This window comes from Astatotilapia calliptera, chromosome 17 (genome assembly GCF_900246225.1).
Source record: "Astatotilapia calliptera chromosome 17, fAstCal1.2, whole genome shotgun sequence".
Lineage (NCBI taxonomy): Eukaryota > Metazoa > Chordata > Actinopteri > Cichliformes > Cichlidae > Astatotilapia > Astatotilapia calliptera.
The window spans coordinates 39,214,241-39,235,077 of NC_039318.1; the positions used below are offsets into that span (position 1 = coordinate 39,214,241).

A 20,837-nucleotide genomic window follows, 5' to 3' on the forward strand; every position below is an offset into this window, starting at 1 on the left:
CAAATATGAGGGTGTGACCTCACAAACCACGCGTGACCAGAAGCTGAAGCCGACATCATCAGTTCAGTTTCAGTTTTATTTGTCATATGCAAGTTAGCACAGGGTCAACATTGCAATGAAATGTGTTTGACGAGCAGCAGTCACTCAGCAGCATGGTACAGTAGAAGAAAATATAATAAAATAAAATAATAAAGAAAATAGAAAAATAGTAAGGAGCAAATATTAGAGAGACATGGTAAAAGAGAAAAGATGACTAAATATATATATGTATCTATAAATATAAATATATGTACACTAGTGATTAAATAAGAAAATCTTGAAAAGAAATATGACGGGAGGTCACAGACGCAACTCGAGTTCACGTGTGTGCGAAGACACAGCATTAGTGATAAATACTCGCATACCAGAGAAGTACTTAATTACTGCTAAGAGGATACCTCCAAAGAAGCAGCGAGGGACTCTGCAGCAGCTTGTGGACATGATCCCAAGCCTGAAATGATCTATGAGATAAAACAGGTTAGCACACACACATCAGTCACACACTGCATCGTGTTGAATTTGGGTAAAAGACCATAATGTCACATTTTTTAATCATTCCTAATCAACATGAACAGAAATGTATTGATTAAAGTCTGAATGCATAAATTACATTTGACTGTTAAAGTTTCAAAACTTTTTTCACCCTTCAGAGTTTCAGTGAAACATGAGATTAACGCAGTTCTTACGTTACGCCAACATTATCATCATCATCATCATCTTTTATACACATTTATAGACATGAACTGTCTGGGAGTGGACTCAAACTCACGGCCTTGCATTAGCCTTTGCTCACACAGCTCGCCTGAGCGAGCTATCCCAGCATCCTGTGCCTTTCTTCTGCTGTGACAGTGGGTTAATAGTCCACGGGGGAGAACACACTGTTGCACATGCTGCTGTAGTAACTGGACTCAAGGTCTTACTCCTACCTTGGTGACAGCTTGCTGCAGGCGGTATAGAGTGTTTACTACAGCAACATTCCTCCGCTGGCCCTCTGTTAGTGGACCAATCACTTGGCTGGCATCACCCTGAGTGCACAACTGGAGACAGAGTTTGAGAGGTGAGAGCAAGGAAGGAAACGGCATCCCCACAGCTTTCTTTGTCCTAATGGGTTTACGCTGTGGCAGTGCTAACACAGCAGGCTCAGGGTACATCATGGACACGCTGGCAGCTAACACAGACAGCCACGCACCTTCACCCTCATCAGCGTGGGAGGGAACCACAGCCACATATTTACTATTCTGGACTTAATTCTGTAACTCCTCTTGGAACAGTCTCAGTGATCAACATGAACGCACCTTCAAAGGTTACTTTAGCACTGCACACACTAAGTGAGGTACGCACCAGCTGTTCAGACTTGACACAGAAGAGCTGGACCGTCTTGGCGGCGTTCTTGGCCACAGCCAAAGAGAGGCTCGGATCCACCGAGGCGACATTCAGCTCACTGCAAACAACCAGCAGAGTCAGCGTGCCCGGCTTTAATCACACACACTGTGTTTTCACTGATAATGATTCAGAACATTCCAACAGGAAAGAAAAATCATGTTTAAATTTGACCCCCAACCATTCACTAGTTTCTTCTTTTGATTTAATATTTCAATTAACGATCCACTGATCAGTATTACGAAACTACAAACTCTTGATATGTTGGATAATGAAAAGCCTACACACCTGTTGATGGTCTTGATGATGCTGTCTAGCTCATCGCTGGAAGGCAGGTTGCGGCCCCCCATGGGAAATACCAAGTTGATGGGATCGAAGAGGCGAGAGAGAGACCTGGACAGGTAGGCTGCCTCGTACGGCTGCAGAGAGTCCTTCAGAGCCTTCTCTGGGCTACACGAGCACACACACAAAGATACACACTGAATTAAATTTATTAATTAAACATCATTCAAAATAGAACTGAGATATACACACACACACACACACACACACACACACACACACACACACACTTTGCTGGTGAGAAGCTTTGAACAGACGGAGACTTTCCTTTAAGGTTACGTTTAAAAGCACAAAAACATTCTCAGTTATCATGGTGTCATCATCGTCATAAAACAAAGATGTTCTCTGTCTGACATAAGTGGAACTGAAACGCCACCTTATCCAATCGCATTACTGTTCAGTGCAGCTGAGTGCTGATTCGTTTAATAACTGTTATACATCGTGACAATGCAAGAAAAGGAAAGTACATAAACTGTTGCAGTTATTCCTTTGCTTTTGCATGAAGAGACAGATGTGTGTAGCTTGTCACTCTACTTCCAAGTATCTGCCCTCACATCCTGTCATTAGTGCACACGCACTAACATGAGAGGACTTTGTGTCTGCCATGTCTTTGTGCCCCATCAGTAACACGATGCCTTTGTTCCTCAGGTTTTTGCTGCACTGTGTACACACAATCCCTCATTGCACTGTTCTCTGTTAGACCTTCTTATCAAACACTGTCCCATCTGTTTTTGCCCTCCGACAGTGAGAACCAATCAGATTGGCTTCACTGAGCAGCACAGTGTTTTTCTTGTTGTTTCTTAACGGTCGTCTCTGCTTCTAAAAATACATTTAGTGAAGACATTTGACCTGTGACCCAGGAAGCCTTCGAAGCTGTAGGAGGACACAAACTCTGCCTGTGAGTCGAGCAGACTTTCTACTTGAATGTTTAACTAAGGTGTGACTCAAAACAAGAAAACTCAAATACGCTCTGAATTCAACTTTTTCTCTGTGCTTCAAACTGAACAAGCTGTTGTGTGCGTGCTGCTGTGTTTGACTGGGCTCACTTGTAGTCTTGTTTCCCATGTGTAAACAGGTCCTGGTTGTCTGTCTCTACTGTGGAGACATCCAGAGACGCGTCCATCCCACCGCTGCTGGTTAACGCTCCTTGCAGACTGGTGCTGTACTGCTGCAGTCGGCGCCACAACTCGTTGTAGAGTCGCAGGAGTTTGGGATACTCCCCTTCAAATGCCTGCTTCAAGAACGACGAGGCTACAAAAGAACCACAAACAGAGAAAAACACACAATTAAAGTTTGGATTCATGAACAGAGTCTCAGTTTTTTCTGAGTGAGACCAGAAAGAGCGATCTCACAGACATCCCGCTCAGCAGACGTTTGCAGGATTTTGGACACTTCACAAGTGCTCGATCAGGTTTCTCTGAAATATTCGTAGTTTTTTCCACAACGTGCACGTTACAAACCGAAGCGCAAAACCATGTCAGTGAGCCAGCAGTGTCCAGTGTACTACGCAAGGGCGTAGATTTGGTTTTGGCATTGATGGGGACGGATGATTCAACCACTGAACCCTGTCCTGTTTCTTATTTTTGTCCTTTTTGTCTTTGCTTCTTGATAAAAAAGGAGAAATATACTTGCCTACATATGCTATTCTGCATGCTTTTAAACCATTTAAAATTACAATTCATAGTTTTATATGTGAATTATGTAATGTTAAATTACTATTAAACAAATGACTGACTAAGTATTTTAGGCTTTAGTTTACTTCAGCCATAATCCATATAAATCAGGTATCATGCTAAAATAAAAATAGCTTCAAATACAGTCATGAACCAACAAGTCATCATCCAATTTCACCTGTGATCTTGTGTCATCATTACTCTCTGAGCTTTGTGTTGGTTCTTCTGTCACCTGACAAACAGGACATACATGACAATAAGAATAAAATGTGGAGCTGCTTCAGTGTTTCTGTCACTTTGTGCAGATCTTCACTCATCAGTAATGTTTGTAGGCTGAGTGCATTTTTAAAACAATTTGTGCAAACTCCACTACAAGGTGGAATATTTGTAAAATCATGACGACCTCATGACATTTTGTCTCAAAATTAACCCTATGAATATGTCAGAGCCATTAGGATGAAATTATTGTGTCACCAACATTTTAACGTTAGACATATAATTCTAACAGCCTCTGTAAACTAATATCCGGGCTGCTCGAGGCTGCCGTTTTCTCTGACAGTTTCAATCAAAATTAGAAATGCTGCTCTGAGACTGAAAGAACTAACAGTGCTGCCTGTTGTGCAGGTAGTTTCCAAAACAGGTTATTCATGGTTACATACAGTCTTACTTAGACTGATGTGGGCCAAAGCCTAGCATCGCCTGTAACGTTATTATGACGGACACATTTTATGAGTGAACTTGACTTTAAGTGACTGACAGGTTTCTTTGAAAAACACTTTCTTACATCCAGGTTCTTCCGTTTTGCTGCCGTCCTCCTCTCCTCCTCGCAGCGCAGGCTTGCCGCTGCTAAAACTAAACAGAGCTCCCTGAAAGGCACAGCCAATCACATTGGCCATATTTGTCACATGACTAGGACTCCAGTAGAGAAGTAATTTAACTCTTTCTGCTCCGCTGGGTGAATGAGACGCTGACAGATCGGTTTTTCTTACTATCGGGACTGTTGTTCTTTACTCGAAGAGATCAAATTATTGGTGGGGACAATTCAATAATCGCAGGATATTGGTGGGGACATGTCCCTTCCGTCCATGCCAAATCTACGCCCTTGGTACTACGGGACATTGTTAGCCTAGCTTAGCATTAATACTGGGAAAAGGACAAAGCGCTAACCTGGCTGTTTCCAACGTTCAAAATATAACCACCTCTATGAACGGGCTTCATGAGACTGGATTAATTTCAATTTAGTGGATTTTACATGGAAGGAAGGGCGAGTGACAGGCTGATCAATGCAGACGCCAACCAACGTGTTAAAGTGGGTGTGGTTTTGGCTCAGCTGAAACAACAAAGAAAAAACCTCATCAATTTCCTGAAATACGTGTAAAAATGTTACACTGACAGGAGGAAATGATACTTGTTAACAGCAAATCAATCTGATAACAGAAAGAAAAATACGTCAGATGGAAACAGAGAGAGCAGAAGGACTAAAGTGACGACAACACACAGACTTATGCAACCGAGCCTCCAAATGACCAAATTATTCAACAGATCACCTGTTTTACTTCTGTTCTGGAATTCATCTCTCTCTCACACACACACACTGTCATGTTCGGAGGCAATAAGACGCAGGGTTCTCAAGCACGAACCACTTTTATTGAATTGTAGCAGCAGTGTACGTCGCTACATCAATTTCTGGAAAAACACATATATCACCGGTCTCCTAGCGACCTCTAGTGGCTGCCCTCATGGTAGCCTTACTAGGACAACATAAACAGATTTCACAACATTTCCCCCTTTAACAAAAGTACTTTAAACATAAAACAGTGTTGTCAGAACGCAGGACATCACAGGGGTAGACTACCCTCAGTCCTGATAAGGGATTATTCTGCCCTTAGAACATAGAAAGGAGATAGTCCTCAGTCTCTGAATCTGAGAGGTACTTTAATCTCCCACCCCCTGGAAGTCACTCTCACAGGTGTGGTAGGGTGGAGAGGAGACCCCGGGACAGGGATTGGCAATGTCTGCCTTACTGGTGGTTCTTGGGAAGCAGCCGCCCCTTTAGTTGGAGTAGTCGGTGTAGCTGGAACAGTGCTCTGCTGCTGCTCCTCAGGATCAGCGGTGCCTGGGACAGGCTGAAGGTGTCGTCTGTTGCGGCGAGTCACGTTCCCATTCGCCATCTCCACCAAGTAGGATCTCGGCTCCTTAGACTTACTGATGACCTTGGCTGGAGTAGTCCACCCCTGTGGACACTGTGCAAACAAGCTGGCCCCAGTGTTTTCTGGCATTTTCAACTCCTCACTGCAGGCATGTCATGTGCCTGCCTGCTTCAAGTCCTCTACCATAATCCCTGTCCCCAAGAAACCTAGGATCACTGGACTAAATGACTACAGACCCGTGGCTCTGACATCTGTGGTCATGAAGTCATTTGAGCGCCTGGTTCTCTCCCATCTCAGGACCCTCACGGCCCCCTCCTGGACCCCCTGCAGTTTGCATATAGAGCCAACAGGTCTGTAGATGACGCCATCAACATGGCCCTACACTTCATCCTGCAGCATCTGGACTCCCCAGGAACCTACGCCAGGATCCTGTTTGTGGACTTCAGCTCTGCCTTCAATACCATCCTTCCAGACCATCTCCGAGGCAAGCTTTCCCAGATGAATGTGCCTGATCCCATCTGCCGGTGGATCACTGACTTCCTGACGGACAGGAAACAGCATGTGAGGCTGGGAAAGAATGTCTCGGACTCCCGGACCATCAGCACCGGCTCAGGGCTGTGTTCTTTCTCCTCTGCTCTTCTCCCTGTACACCAACTGCTGCACCTCCACCCACCAGTCTGTCAAGCTAATCAAGTTTGCAGATGACACCACCGTCATTGGACTCATCTCGGACGGGGACGAGTCTGCCTACAGGAGGGAGGTTGAACGTCTGGTGTCCTGGTGCAGCCACAACAACCTGGTGCTGAATGCCCAGAAGACAGTGGAGATTATTGTGGTCTTCAGGAAGCACACAGCTCCACTCCCCCCCATCATCCTGACTGACACCCCCATCACCCAGGACCTGAAGTGGGAGCCCACCATCACCTCCGTCATTAAGAAAGCCCAGCAGAGGATGTACTTCCTGAGGCAGCTGAAGAAATTCAACCTGCCAACACGGACGATGACGCAATTCTACACTGCAATCATCAAGTCCATCCTCACCTCCTCCATCACCGTGTGGTACGCTGGAGCCACTATCAGGGACAAACAGAGACTGCAGCGTGTTGTGCGCTCTTCTGAGAAGGTGATTGGCTGCAGACTCCCATCTCTGCAGGACCTGTACACCTCCAGGACACTGAGGCGTGCAGCTCGGATCTCAGCTGACCCTTCTCACCCTGGACACAGTCTGTTTGACCTGCTCCCCTCAGGCAGGAGGCTCCGGTCCATTCGCACCAGAACCTCTCGCCATAAGAACAGTTTCTTCCCCTCTGCTGTTGGACACATGAACAATAACCATATGACTGTTCCCACCACTAACACATGACCCTACGCTGTGTTCACTGCATCATTCCATGTTTGGCACTGATCACCACCTGCACTCATGTATATATCATGTATATATCTATCTATCTACTTAGCACTTTTAATTCTTATTCTCATTTTTATTTTCATGTCTATTTAAGCTTAATTTATAACAGTATTTATAACAGTATGTTTGCACTGAAGCACCGCAGCAATTTCCTAATGTTGTAAACCCGCTCAACATTTGGCAATAAAACCCTTTCTGATTCTGATTCTAACGGGATGCCCCATCTAACGAACATGTGTTTAACCCTCTGTAGAACCTGGGACCATTTCGTGGCCTTTCCGTTTTTTAATTCCACGCCATTTCCACTGTGTTTAATGGAGTATAGCCAAATTTTCAAACATGTATTTTTTTCCCATTTTATTTTAAAATTTCAGTCTGAGTAAAAGGCTGAATAAAAGGCATACATCCACTATCGAACCTCGTGGCCGATTTGTGCCCCATTGAAACCCATTATAAACGCTATTTTTCACGCCAGAAAAATTACGGTCAAATCGATCGTCAGGTTTCCGGTGTTGTGCCAAAAAGTGACTACAGGCCTTAGAGTTGTAATTTTTTTATTTGTCCACCGGGTGGCGCCCTTGCTCCACATGTGACGCCTGCTGGAACATACACATGTTCTCCAGCGGCCTGCTCGAGACAGATACCCGGAAAAGGCACACTAATTTCCCGCGTACCACAGAAAGCTTGGCCCGCTGCTCGTTCCGGACCATTTTCTGCCCTTAGGTTCGTTTGATTTTTTTTTTTTTTTTTTTTAATCAACAGGAAATGACGTATTTGTTTTCACGTGGTAGCGGAAGTGTGTGCTGCAGACACGGGAACCGAACCATATGCTCCGGCGCTGCGCGAAACACACCCGCGGCAGAGGCACTCCTCCCCGGGGGAGCAGGAGCAGCAGCGCCGCCTGGGGACATTTTTGGCTTCTGGAAAAAAAATTAAAACCGGATCGAAATTAATGTTCATGCCAATCTTTTGTCCATCTAAAGGCCTAATTATAATAACAATAAAATATTACTTCAAATGTTTTTTTTGGAAAATATTTTATGTTTTATGTTTTATGTTTTTGGGGCAAAAAAAGCAGTGCGCTCATGTGACGAAACCGGGATATAAAGGGTTAAAATCCGCGAAATGTAATTAAAACTTGACATGAATATTTCAAGGAGAAGTAGGTCTAAAAGATTGGCTAATTTAAAGTGGAATAAAATATTAATATATAAATTTTTTATAGCACTTTTTGGGCGTGGTCGATAGTGTGCATTTTATGAAATGCGCTCCTGGAAAAAAAAAAAAAAGGCGATCGAAATGACTGTTGGTGCCAATCTTTAGTCCATCTAAAGGCCTAATTATAATAACAAACAAATATTACTTCAAATGTTTTTTTTGGAAAATATTTAGTTTTTTTGTTTTTTGGGGCTAAAAAAACAGGGCGCTCATATAATAAAACTGGGATTTAAAGGGTTAAAACAATGAAAATATAATTAAAACTTGACATGGATATTTTAAGCAGAAGTAGTTTTAAAAGATTGACTAATTTAAAGTAGAAAAAAATATTGATATATAACATTTTTAGAGCACTTTTGGGGCGGGACCATTTTTGGTCCCGAGGTTCACGAAAGGATGGGATTTTGAGGTTTTACCAAGGGTTAAGCTTGTTAATGACCTGTCTGCTGGTTTTTGTAGTGAGGGAAGCAATCTCAACGTCTCTTGAAAAATAGTCAACAACGACAAGAAAGTTCTTACCCTCAAGCTCGCAAAGATCAGCTGCAATCTTTTGCCAGGGGCCATCGGGCAGAGGAGTAGTCACGAGAGGTTCCCGTCGCTGTGTAGGCTTGTGCTCTCTGCAAAAGTTGCATGACCTCACCTTATGTGTTATTTGAAGTCCAATGTTGGGCCACCACACTGTTGATCTTGCGCGCTCTCTACATTTAGTTAGTCCTTGGTGGCCTTCATGTAATTGGTCAAGGACACTGGGTCTGAGTGCTGTGGGAATTACGATGCGATCGTGGTAGAGCACTAGACCATCTGATTCTGAAAGGTGGCTTCTAGCTGCATAAAAGCCTTGCAGTGGTGAGCTCTTTGCCATTCTCCGAGGCCACCCTTGTCTGGTGAAGATGATTGCTTTTTGAAGTTCTGGGTCCCTCTGTGTTGCTCTACGAATTTCCTCCAACTTATGTGACTTGATAGGTTTGCTTGTCACTACGTTGCTCACATATGCCTTGACCTGGCTGTCTGTCTCGGACGGGTAGCATCCATGCAGTGGATGTCTGGAGAGTGCGTCCGCCACCACTAACTGTTTACCGGGAACATGTTCAGCAGTGACATTGAATCGCATCAGTCGCATCAGCAATCTCTGACATCTCAGTGGCGTTTTATCAAGGTCGTATGAGTTGATCAAAGGCACCAAGGGCTTATGGTCAGTTTGTAGACGTACATGACCCATGCCTTGGATGTAGCGGGTAAAACGTTCGCAGGCCCAGACAGATGCTAAACACTCTTTTCCAACATAGTTTATTAATCCGAGTACCTGCCTGAGTTGTTCTACATTGGTGGGGCTGGGCATCCTGGCAATAGCCTCCACCTTGCCATCATCAGGTTTCACACCATCCGCACTGATGATGTGACCCAAGAACTGTAGTTCATTCTTTCCAAAGTGGCACTTGGACCTGTTGAGCTTAAGTCCTGATGCTTTGATTGTCTGTAATACTGCACCTAAGCGTTGGTCATGTTCCTCTTTGTTAGCCCCGAAAACCAATATGTCGTCCATCACGACGACAGTCCCCTCTAGGCCCTTGAGCAAGGTGCTCATGAGCCGCTGGAAGATCTCGGGTGCTGAAGTTATGCCAAATGGCAGGCGTCTGAAGCAAAACCTGCCCATGGGAGTTATGAACGTGGTTAGTTTTTGGCAGCTGGGATCCAGTGGTATTTGCCAGAACCCACTGGAGGCATCCAAAGTGGAGAAAACTTTAGCCCCTGCTAACTTAGGAGTTATGTCATCCAATGTGGGCAAGATGTACCGTTCACGCTTTACTCCCTTATTCAGACGTTTTAAGTCCACACACACCCTGACCTCATCCTTGTTGCGCTTTGGAGCAGGCACCATTGGTGCACACCAGTCTGTTGGCTCGATGACTTCCTCAATGATGCCAAGTTTGAGCATGCGCTTTATTTCCTTTTCCACTTTTGGAAGGAGAGGAAAAGGCACCCGGCGTGGGGTGGTTACACTGTATGGCACTGCATCTTCGGTCAGCTCGATTTTTACAGGTTCACAGTTCAGCAGGCCAATTTCTCTGAACACATCCTCTGTTAAGTCACTACTGATTTTGTTAACTCTAGTGACTAATCCCATGTGCTTTGCTACTGTCTTCCCCAGTAGGTTACTTGCATATTGCCCTTTTATAACTGTAATCCAGTACTGGTACTTTTGGCTTTTGTACACTGTAGTAGCAAGGAATTTACCCATGCACTTGACTTTTCCACCAGGGCTGTACACAGTTGGCTTACACTGGATAAGTTTGGGTCTCTGCTGTAGCTTATTAAGGGTCGTTTCTGTCATAACAGTGGTGTCTGCGCCTGTATCAATTTTGAAATCAACTGGACTGCCATTTACCAATAGCTCAATGTCCCAGTCGGCATCTGAGCCTGACTCCTCAATGACTGTTGTTTTTGGCTCAATTACTGCTCCCAGGAAAAGCTCCCCTATGAAGAATGAATCCTCATCTGAGTCCTGTACAGCCTCAGCCCTGACCTCTTTTAGCATTTTGGTTTTGCATACAACTTCAAAGTGTCCCAACTTATTGCACTTTCTGCATCTTTTATTGCGGGCTGGGCAGTTTTCTCTTTTGTCATGCACCCTGTTGCATCTTTGGCATTTTGGTTTACTCTTACCATGTTGTTGCTCATGTACCTGATGAGGTTGGTAGTAACTCCTTTTCATGCTGTTATAATGCCTCTGTTTCACCTCATTCACCGTGCTTTCCACTTGGTCTGCACTTTGCTGTTTGACTTGTTCACTCTGGCGTGCTAGTTGAATGGCTCTATCCAGAGTTAAGTCCGCCTCGAGCTGGAGTTTTTGTGAAACATCTTTGTCAATTAATCCAATGACGATACGATCCCGGATCTGCTCGTCTTTACTGCCGCCGAACTCGCAGTGCTGCGCGAGCTCGTACAGGCTCCGCACGAAAGCCTCGACCGTCTCCCCAGCCCTCTGGCTCCGTTTGTGAAAACAGGCGCGGTCGTGGATAACGTTTCTCTTTGGGACAAAGTGCTCATTGAACTTTTGTATAACCAGATCATACTCAAACTGCGGACTTGGCCTGGCCTCCGTAGCAGCAGGAAACACAAATGAGCCATATATTGGTTCGGCATCTCTCCCCATTGAGTAAAGAAACGAGTTCACCTGCACTTCGCCGCTCTCCATCCCTAGCTTGGACGCCACTCGAAAACGGGAGAATCTCTGCCGCCATATCGGCCACTCTGCCAGCTGTGTAAAGTCGAACGGCTCCGGAGGTCCAAATTTAGCCATTTCTTCGTGTAACTCGGCGTGAAGTCCTCAATTCTGACACCATGTCAGAATCAGAATCAGAATCAGAATACTTTATTCATCCCGAGGGAAATTAGGGGTTACAGCAGGCAGCACGCTAATGGTGCATGCGCACTCACAAAGGAACCTTCTGACCAACTTTACACAAACATCACATTGGGCAGACATGTCAGAAGGTAGGCTGATAGGAAAAAAACAACGAAAATACACTACATGAGGTAAGAGGAGGAGAAAAAAAACTCCACTCAGACTGAGCTCCTAGTGGGAGAACAGTTTGATAAAAGAAAAAACACCTCAGCACAAAAGCACATGACTATCAATACACCATAGAAACACGAGACAAGCAACAGGGCGGGTAAAGGGTAAGAGAGAGCCGGCGTAGACAGCGCATCCGGTCCTGCAGCATCTGTGCTGGTCCAGTTGACTGCTATCATCCCCGGTAGGGCACAAGCATCGAAGGCGTTGGAAAGGGAGGGGGATGAGTGAGTGCTTATCAGTGTAAGTGTGTGTGTGTGCGTGTCCATAGTTTAGCTGAGACAGTGTCCTTCGGCCTATCAGGCTAAGTAAACAGTCCTCCAGCCAATCCAGGTGTCCTTCATGGGGCGGGAAGAATAGTCATCACACAGTCGTTATCAGGGAGTTGTTTTGGTGGGCTCCAGCCTTGGGCCTGCAGCTGGGGCCGTGGTGTCCAAATGTTGAATATTGTTGATTTCTCCTTTGTGAGCAGCTCGAATTCTAGCACTCCGAGGCTGATCTCTCGATCTCCCGTTGAAGAGCTGCGAGCCTCCCCATGATGGTATCAAACTTCTGTTCCGTGGTGTTGTTAGTCTTTTGATTCTGAGACCTTACAACTGCAGTGATCCGTTCCGCGATGTTTTCCAACTGTCGCTCAAGGGTCTCATTTTGAGCAGGCCTCTCTCTGATGTTTCCCCTCATACGCTCAATGGTGTTGTTTTGAGCCTTCACAGCAGCTGTAAGCGTCTGCAAGGTGTTGACCATATTACGTTCGTTGTGAGAGGTCGCACCTCGTCCCGTCGCTTCGAATCCAGCGGGCAGCCTTGTGGGGGTTTGAACAGCCGGTTCCGCTTTCTTATTTCTCTGATAAACCAGGGCTAAGCCAACGCCGATCAGCATGAACCCTGTTATCATGGTTCCGAATAGGTAGATATCTTCAGCGTCCTCGATCGACAGTCCCGCCAGGCACACAGTCCTCCAGTTCTGCCACCCGTCCATCGTGTAACCGGCAGGGAAAGTCCCTCCAGGGAACTCAGGCTCTCCCGAGCCCCGACTTCTCGTTGAGAAAAGGGTGTCAATAGCACTCAGAGACCAGTTGATCAAATCCATAATTCTCTTTTAGGTTTAGAGAACAACAGTGAGAGACTGTTCCAGGGAAAGTAAATTCACACAAGACAAGACAAGGACATAGAGGCGAAGCAGGGAAGATAAGGGTGAGGAGGAGAGGAGAAAGTGCGACCGCCTTCGCTGAGAGCTCAAGAATAGTTCGGAGGCAATAAGACGCAGGGTTCTCAAGCACGAACCACTTTTATTGAATTGTAGCAGCAGTGTACGTCGCTACATCAATTTCTGGAAAAACACATATACCACCGGTCTCCTAGCGACCTCTAGTGGCTGCCCTCATGGTAGCCTTACTAGGACAACATAAACAGATTTCACAACACACACTCACACACTCACACACACAACACAGAGGCCATGACAGTGAAATGTTAGCGAGCAGCCAAATCCACCTCTCCTGTTCTCACTCGCCACCCAACGCCTCCATGTGACAGCGAGAGAATAATTGCGTCAAAATTATTTACTTTTTAAAATTTATTTATTTCTTTGTTTTTTTGAGGGGCTGCTTTTGTCGATTCATCACCGGTACAGCAGGGGTGCCCAACTCCAGGCCTCGAGGGCCGGTGTCCTGCAGGATCTCACCCTGGGTCAGCACACCTGAATCAAATGATTAGTTCATTACCAGGCCTCTGGAGAACTACAAGACATGTTGAGGAGGTCATTTAGCCATTTAAATCAGCTGTGTTGGATCAAGGACACATCTAAAACCTGCAGGACACCGGCCCTCGAGGCCTGGGGCTGGACACCTGTAGTTTACAGAGTCTGATAAGATGAAGAACACCTGAGGGATGATTACTGAGTTAAACCAAAACCTTCAAACATTTTAAACTTGTTCCAGATGATTCTACTCACCAGAAACACTGAAAATGGTCAATACTGTAATCAATAATCAATACTGACAAAGTTATTACTGAATTTTTTTTTTGTTGGTTCTTATGTGTGTTTAAAACTTTGCAGTTAGACACGAGGCCCAGCAACCCCAAAAACCACGCCACATTTCCAAATGCTCATTTTCTTAGCCAAACAAAAAACCTGATTCCATCCACCACCATCTGCTGACAGACTAGACTGAGGTCAGCAAACTCAGTACAGATGCTCAGATACCCTCCCCCTGACTCCCTCCTCCAGCTCTTCCAGGCAGACACAGAGGTGTTTCCAAACCAGCCACACTGACCCATCTCTGCAGCATGCCCCAGGTCTGTCCCCCTGCAGGCCAATCCTGAAACACCTAAACTAAGAAGCGTCCAATCGGGATCCTAGCCACATCCGCAAACCACCTCAAACGGCTGTGGAGGTGCAGCAGATCTGTTTTGAGCCTTGAATGATCAAACTCCTTCTCCTGTCTCTGAGGCACGACCCAAATCCCTGAAGCTCATTTCTGCTGCTTCCAGACACCGTTTCATTCTTTTGGTTTCTGCCCACAGCTTTTGGCCACAACTGTCATCAACTAACTGCATCTCAAAGACAATTTGTAAGCTGTTTGTGAAATCAGAAACAGCATCTCATGTGTGTGCATCATTACAGGGTTATGTGCTAATGTTCACTCACAGCATGTCACACACCAACACCAGTGCAGTTTGCAATGGCTGCCCAACAAAGGGACACGTACAGGGACCAAATAGCTGAAACAGTGAGTCCAACACTATGTTCTGAGATAACCCGCATCAGGACACTCAGTCACATCCCACAAAACAAATTCTCCAGTAGACTTGTATACTTCTTTAAAAGGGGAAGCCTGCCAATCCAGATTCACTGTCCAGCCAAGATAGCCCCACAGCATCGAGAGTCCTGTGGAACTGAGTGTAAACCCTGTAGGGAGAGGTTTAACTCTCTGTGAAGGTCTTCAAGGGCAAAGGCTCAGAGAATCCACACGGCTCTCTGCAGGACAGGGGAAAGGCTAAAGCCGGTAATGTCTGGTTTTACATGCAGACATTTTTATATAAATAGACCAAAAGATTGCAGCCAAACGTGAGTACAGGTGAGTACAGGGACAGGGTGGAGCAACAGTTTGACAACCCTCGGAGTATGTGGCAGGGACTAAACACGATCACAGACTTTAGAGGGAAAACCAGCACACCGCAGACCACGGCCTCTCTGTGTGAGGATCTAAACGTATTCTACGCTAGATTCGACGCAGCGAACACCACGAGACCGGACAGTGTGCGCACCGCGGATGACGTCAGTGCGCACACTGTGTCTGAGGAGGATGTGCGGAGGTGCTTCAGGAAGGTGAACGCACGCAAAGCTACTGGTCCGGACGGGATTCCCGGCCGCGTCCTCAGGTCATGCGCGGCTCAGCTGGCTGGAGTGTTCACGCACATCTTCAACCTTTCCCTCTCTCTGTCTGTAGTCCCAGCCTGCTTCAAAATGGCCACCATCGTCCCTGTACCCAAGTCCTCCACCATCTCCTCATTGAACGACTGGCGACCTGTAGCCCTGACCCCCATCGTAAGCAAATGCTTCGAGAAGCTGGTCAGGGACTTCATCTGCTCTGCACTACCCGACTCACTGGACCCTCTACAGTTCGCATACCGCCACAACAGGTCCACTGATGATGCCATAGCCCTGACACTACACACTGCCCTGTCACACCTGGAGAAGAGAGACACGTATGTGAGGATGCTGTTTGTAGATTACAGCTCAGCATTCAATACCATCGTTCCCTCGAAGCTGGACAGGAAACTGCAGGATCTAGGACTGAGCAGCTCCCTCTGCAGCTGGATCCTTAGCTTCCTGTCTGACAGACGCCAGGTGGTCAGACTGGGCAGCATCACCTCATCCCCCATCACACTGAACACTGGTGCTCCACAGGGGTGTGTACTGAGCCCTCTCCTGTACTCACTCTACACCTATGACTGCACAGCCACTAACAGCTCCAACATCATTGTGAAGTTTGCGGACGACACTACAGTGGTGGGTCTTATCACCAACGGTGATGAGACGACTTACAGGGAGGAGGTCAGCGCCCTGACCCACTGGTGTCAAGACAACCATCTCACCCTCAACGTCGCAAGGACAAAGGAGTTGATAGTGGACTTCCGGAGGTGCAGAGAAGTACACACCCCCATCACCATCAACGGCGCTGCTGTGGAGAGAGTGAGCAGCTTCCGGTTCCTTGGAGTACATCTGGCTGAGGATCTTACGTGGTCAGTACACACAAACAAAACAGTGAAGAAGGCGCAGCAGTGCCTCTTCTTTCTCAGGAGACTGAAAAGATTCGGCATGAGCCCCCGCATCCTCAGGACCTTCTATCACTGTGCCATTGAGAGCATCCTCACTGGATGCATCACCACCTGGTATGGCAACAGCACCGCCTACAACTGCAAAGCTCTCCAGCGAGTAGTGCGGTGCTCTGAACGGATAATTGGAGGTGAGCTTCCCTCCCTCCAAGACATCTACAGGAAGCGCTGCCTGAGGAAAGCGGGGAGGATCATCAAGGACTCCAGTCACCCCAGCCATAAACTGTTCAGACTGCTTCCATCAGGAAGGAGGTTCTGCAGCATCCGGTCCCGTACCAGCAGACTGAGAGACAGCTTCTTCCACCAGGCCATCAGACTGCTGAACACGTCATAGACACCTCAGCTTCACTACTGGAACTTCAACATTATGCACTCCACACTGTATATAAACGCCACTTGTTCTGCACATATTCAACTCTGTATATTTTATATATTTTATTATTATTATTATTATTTTTTTTTTTATTACTATTTAATTTGTAAAAATGTGTATACACACACACACACACACACACACACACACACACACACACACACACACACACACACAGGAAAATATTTAGTATACACATCCAGAAATGCATACACTATTATATATTGTACATATATTTATTAATTTCAGGTTGGCCATTCTTGTATTTTGCTCGTTTGTGTTGTTGTGTTTGCACATCTCTGTTGCTTGTGGGGCTCGCACACAAGAATTTCACTCGCATGTGCTGTGCCAGTGTGCCTGCACATGTGATGTGACAATAAAAGTGATTTGATTTGATTTGATTTGAGAGTGTCTATTCTGTCAATTTCAAGTGCTTTGCGTGAAATTTCAACTGGGAACGAAAATAGATCTACTAATGGAAAATGACAAAATAAATATTATTACAACAAATGATTTGAATGTAGAAATAATGGTCATCATTTAACTTTGTTACAGACATAAAGAACTTGGAGTATTTCTAAAAGGAAGCACGCTGGTATGGTGTTTGCATGTCCGGCTTCCTCACCGAGCACGAGAATGGATTTATTTAGTATTGTTGTTAGCACTGTGGCTTCACAGCACGAAAGTCCTACGGTTCAGAGCATACTGAGGTGTTTCTGTATGCAGTCTGCATGTTCTCTCTGCATACTCTGGTTTCCTCCCACAGTCCAAAAACATGCATGAACAGACCACAGGTGTGAATATTCGAGTGTCTCTCCGCGTCAGCCCTGTGACAGATGGGTAACCTGTCCAGTGTTCTCCCTATGACATCTGGATTGTATGTAAACACAGAAAACAGGATGTGTCTGCAGGTTTGGGACTGAGCTCACCCGAAGCACAGCGCGCTCTGGGACATGGCGATGCTTCTGTTACATATGCACAACACAGAACATTTACTTTCTTACACAACAGCTCGACAAGTGGAACAAACTCTGTTTGAATCTGTGTGAAAAGAAAAATCATGACAGACGTTGGTGCACAGGAGTGAAAACGGGAGAATAAACAGCCTTACCTTCAGTCGCTTTATGAAACTCTTCACTGAGCGTCGTAGTTATATTGTTCCAGAAGGTGTAGAGGATATCAGGTTGACTATCCTGTTGGTAAAACAAAGGAATACTGATTATCTGACACTCGACCACGTCGCCCTGATTAACCAGCGCCCTACAAAAACCTTTTTTTTCCACGTTACAGGAGCGCTTGTTTCCCCTCCATCACAGTTTTTCATGTGATAACAGTAAACCCACCACACGCCCATTCTACTCACAGAGAAAATCTCTGTGTGACACTTTCCCACGTTTGACGGGTTAAACTCACACCTGCATCGACACACAGGAACTACAATCAAAACTCGTATGAAACATGAACTTGCAGACACATACACACATCAACACACATACGGTAACCTGATTGTGGAAAGTGCTTTAATTATTTCATGGAACCGGGCATGTTCCTGTGTATTGTTCTCAGTGCTCTATTAGAGAAGCATGCTGCAGGTCTGTTGGGCATGCCTCTGACCTCTCACTTTCCCCACTGTCTGCACATCTGTCTTTGTTTGTTAATTAGAAATACAGAAACCAAAGTTACTTTGAAGTTGGAATTTAGAGACAAGTTTCAATTCAGTTTTTTTCAAATTGAATTAAGTTTTATTTATAACAACAGTGACCTCAAAATGCATTATATTGTAAGCTAAAGAGCCCCCACTGCTTTTATGAGCAAGAACTTGATGAAAGTGGGGAGGAAAAACTCCCTTCAGCGTAACCAGAGGAGGGAGGGTCAGCTGGGTATGAGGGGAGGCAGACAGGACAAAAGTCACTCTCTGAAAGATCCAGATCCATAATAACTTAATGTGTTCCAGTATTAGCGTCACAATCCGTCACAAAAATAAGGATTTAATCTGCTTCTCAGTAACGTAGAGCCATTCATGGATAGAGCCTGCTCAGTGCTCAGTGAGGACATGCTCAGCAATCTTGGCAGTACAGACAAGTTTTACAGTTCATGCTTATTTTGCCAAAGCAACACTTTGTTAACTCTGGGTTGGTGGATATGCTCCAAGTTTCCAAGCTGTAAATCCAATGTATGTGAATGTTATTTAGAAAGCACAGTCCTTGTATGAGTGGGTGTGAATATTGTATGTAAAGCCCTTTTAGTGTTCAGGTAGAGTACAAAGAACCGGTCTGTGTTTTATTTACCGTGAAAATTCAGGCTTGACTGTGAGTGGCTGATTGCTGGTGTCTGTTCATCTCCTGCTTACAGGATCCTGAACTTATCATCTGATTTTTACAGCCAGAGTTTTAACACTGTGGTTTGGAAATGAAAAGACACGGCAAAAGGTTACAGGGCTGGTAAAGAGTACTGGCAAGGACTGGCTCATCTCTGGGAGTGGGTTCATATCTGGCTGTTGCATTCTCTATTGCAGAATCCACTCGTAGTTACAGTAACTTCATATATTACTGACATATGATTATTAATATATTATTATGATTTTAGGTGAATGACACTGACCAAGTGTGGAGAACTAAACAGAGTTTCATCAGCTCAGTTGTTCAGGTCAGCCACATGTTTGTCACACAGAGATTTTCTCTGTAAGTAGAATGGGCGTGTGGTGAGTTTACTATTATCACATGAAAAACTGTGATGGAGGGGAAAACAAGCGCTCCTGTAACGTGGAAGAACAAACAGGTTTTTGCATAATTGTGTGTAACTGTGCATGAAAAAGCCCCAGAAATGTAACAACTACTTCAGAATCAGCGAGGTGTTATTCAGCTACACTCCTGAGTACATGATGCAAAATAACATCTTCCTCATAATAATTTACAGCTGATTCTGTCACATTTACATGTCTGAATTAGTGTTCAGAACTTTGACTGTACCTTCAACATATTTTCATGTAATGCTTTCAGAGCTGCTGACAGCCAGTCCATTCTTACATGTATACTTGTGTCCATAACAGTGAAGCTGATGGTGCTGCTGCACTGCTGAGGAGACTTGCATTTAGACATGTCATTAGGTCCCAAACTCACACCTCCATCTCTGGGTAATTGGTGAGAGCTTTGTTTCCATAGTAACATTCTCCTGCTTTCATTTCTACAACTCGGTTTCTGTGGAGGCAGGCAAACGAACTCGTGCTGCTGGCCGCTGTGTGAGAACGTGTTTGCACCCGTACTGATGTTTGTCACACTTGAATGTTTCAGATGATCAAACAAATGTAAATGTTAGACAAAGATAACACCAATAAACACATAATGCAGCTTCTAAATGAAGGTGATTATTATTAAACCTGCATGGCCCCCCGGTTATAAAATGAATTAACTGTGGTGTGTCACAGTTTGATTTCTTCAGCCACACACAGGCCTGATTACTGCCACACCTGTTCTCAATCAACAGATACCTTAAATAGGACCAGCCTGACCAAAAGTATTTGTACTCTGTTACTTTACACCTCTGGGAAAATGGAGCCATGAATTCTGCCGTCGACCAAAACATCCTGAAGGAAAGTGTCCCAACATCTGATTGTGACCTCAAGCTGAAGCACGCTTGTGTTCTGCAACAATGATCCAAACCACAGCAGTGAGTCGTCCTCTGATTGGCTTAAGAAAAACCAAATGAAGACTGGTCAAATCCTGAGTTGAATCCAACTGAGACGGTGGTGCAGGACCTTAAAAACACGGTTGATGCTCAAAAACCCTCCAATGTGGCTGAATTACAACAATTCTGCAAATATGAGTGGACCCAGATTCCTCCACAGAGCTGTAAAGACTCACTGCCAGTTATTGCAGACGCTGAGGGGGCCCACCAGGGGGCCATCACTTTTACACGTGCAGATTTTTCACCTTAATAATAATCACCTTCATTTAGAAACTGCATTTTGTGTGTTATCTTTGTCTAACATTTACAGTTTGATCTGAAACATTTAAGTGTGACAAACATCAGGACGGGGCCAAACTCTTTCTCTCAACACTGTATAAACAAATCAAATGGGCTTGATCTCAAATTTGAACATTGTCCCGGTTTTTTAAACACCTCTTTGGGACTCGTGCTTCCTTTGCGAGTGGGACACCAGGGGAACAGAATACTGAAAGTAATTATAAAAATATAATTTACTGAGGTCTGCAGCAAGTATTTTATTTCCATTTGGACCAACTGACATGTAAAGTCTCCTGGTTATTCTGCATGTGACTTTTGCTTGAGTATTATTACTGGGTTTCACTAATGAAACACCAGAGTAGCAGTATAGCTCACCC

At 45.2% G+C, this 20,837-nt stretch overlaps 1 protein-coding gene across 1 annotated transcript in view; it reads right to left on the reverse strand.

Annotated features, from left to right (window-relative positions):
• Positions 1-20,837, reverse strand: part of cog5 (component of oligomeric golgi complex 5) — a 78,832-nt gene that overhangs the window by 4,670 nt on the left and 53,325 nt on the right. The window contains exons 11-16 of the mRNA XM_026148263.1: positions 17,609-17,690; positions 2,808-3,012; positions 1,708-1,869; positions 1,381-1,480; positions 966-1,076; positions 438-500 (exon numbers count right to left, since the gene is read on the reverse strand). Of these exons, the coding sequence (XP_026004048.1) occupies positions 438-500; positions 966-1,076; positions 1,381-1,480; positions 1,708-1,869; positions 2,808-3,012; positions 17,609-17,690 (723 nt within the window). The remainder of the gene's footprint in view (positions 1-437; positions 501-965; positions 1,077-1,380; positions 1,481-1,707; positions 1,870-2,807; positions 3,013-17,608; positions 17,691-20,837) is intronic.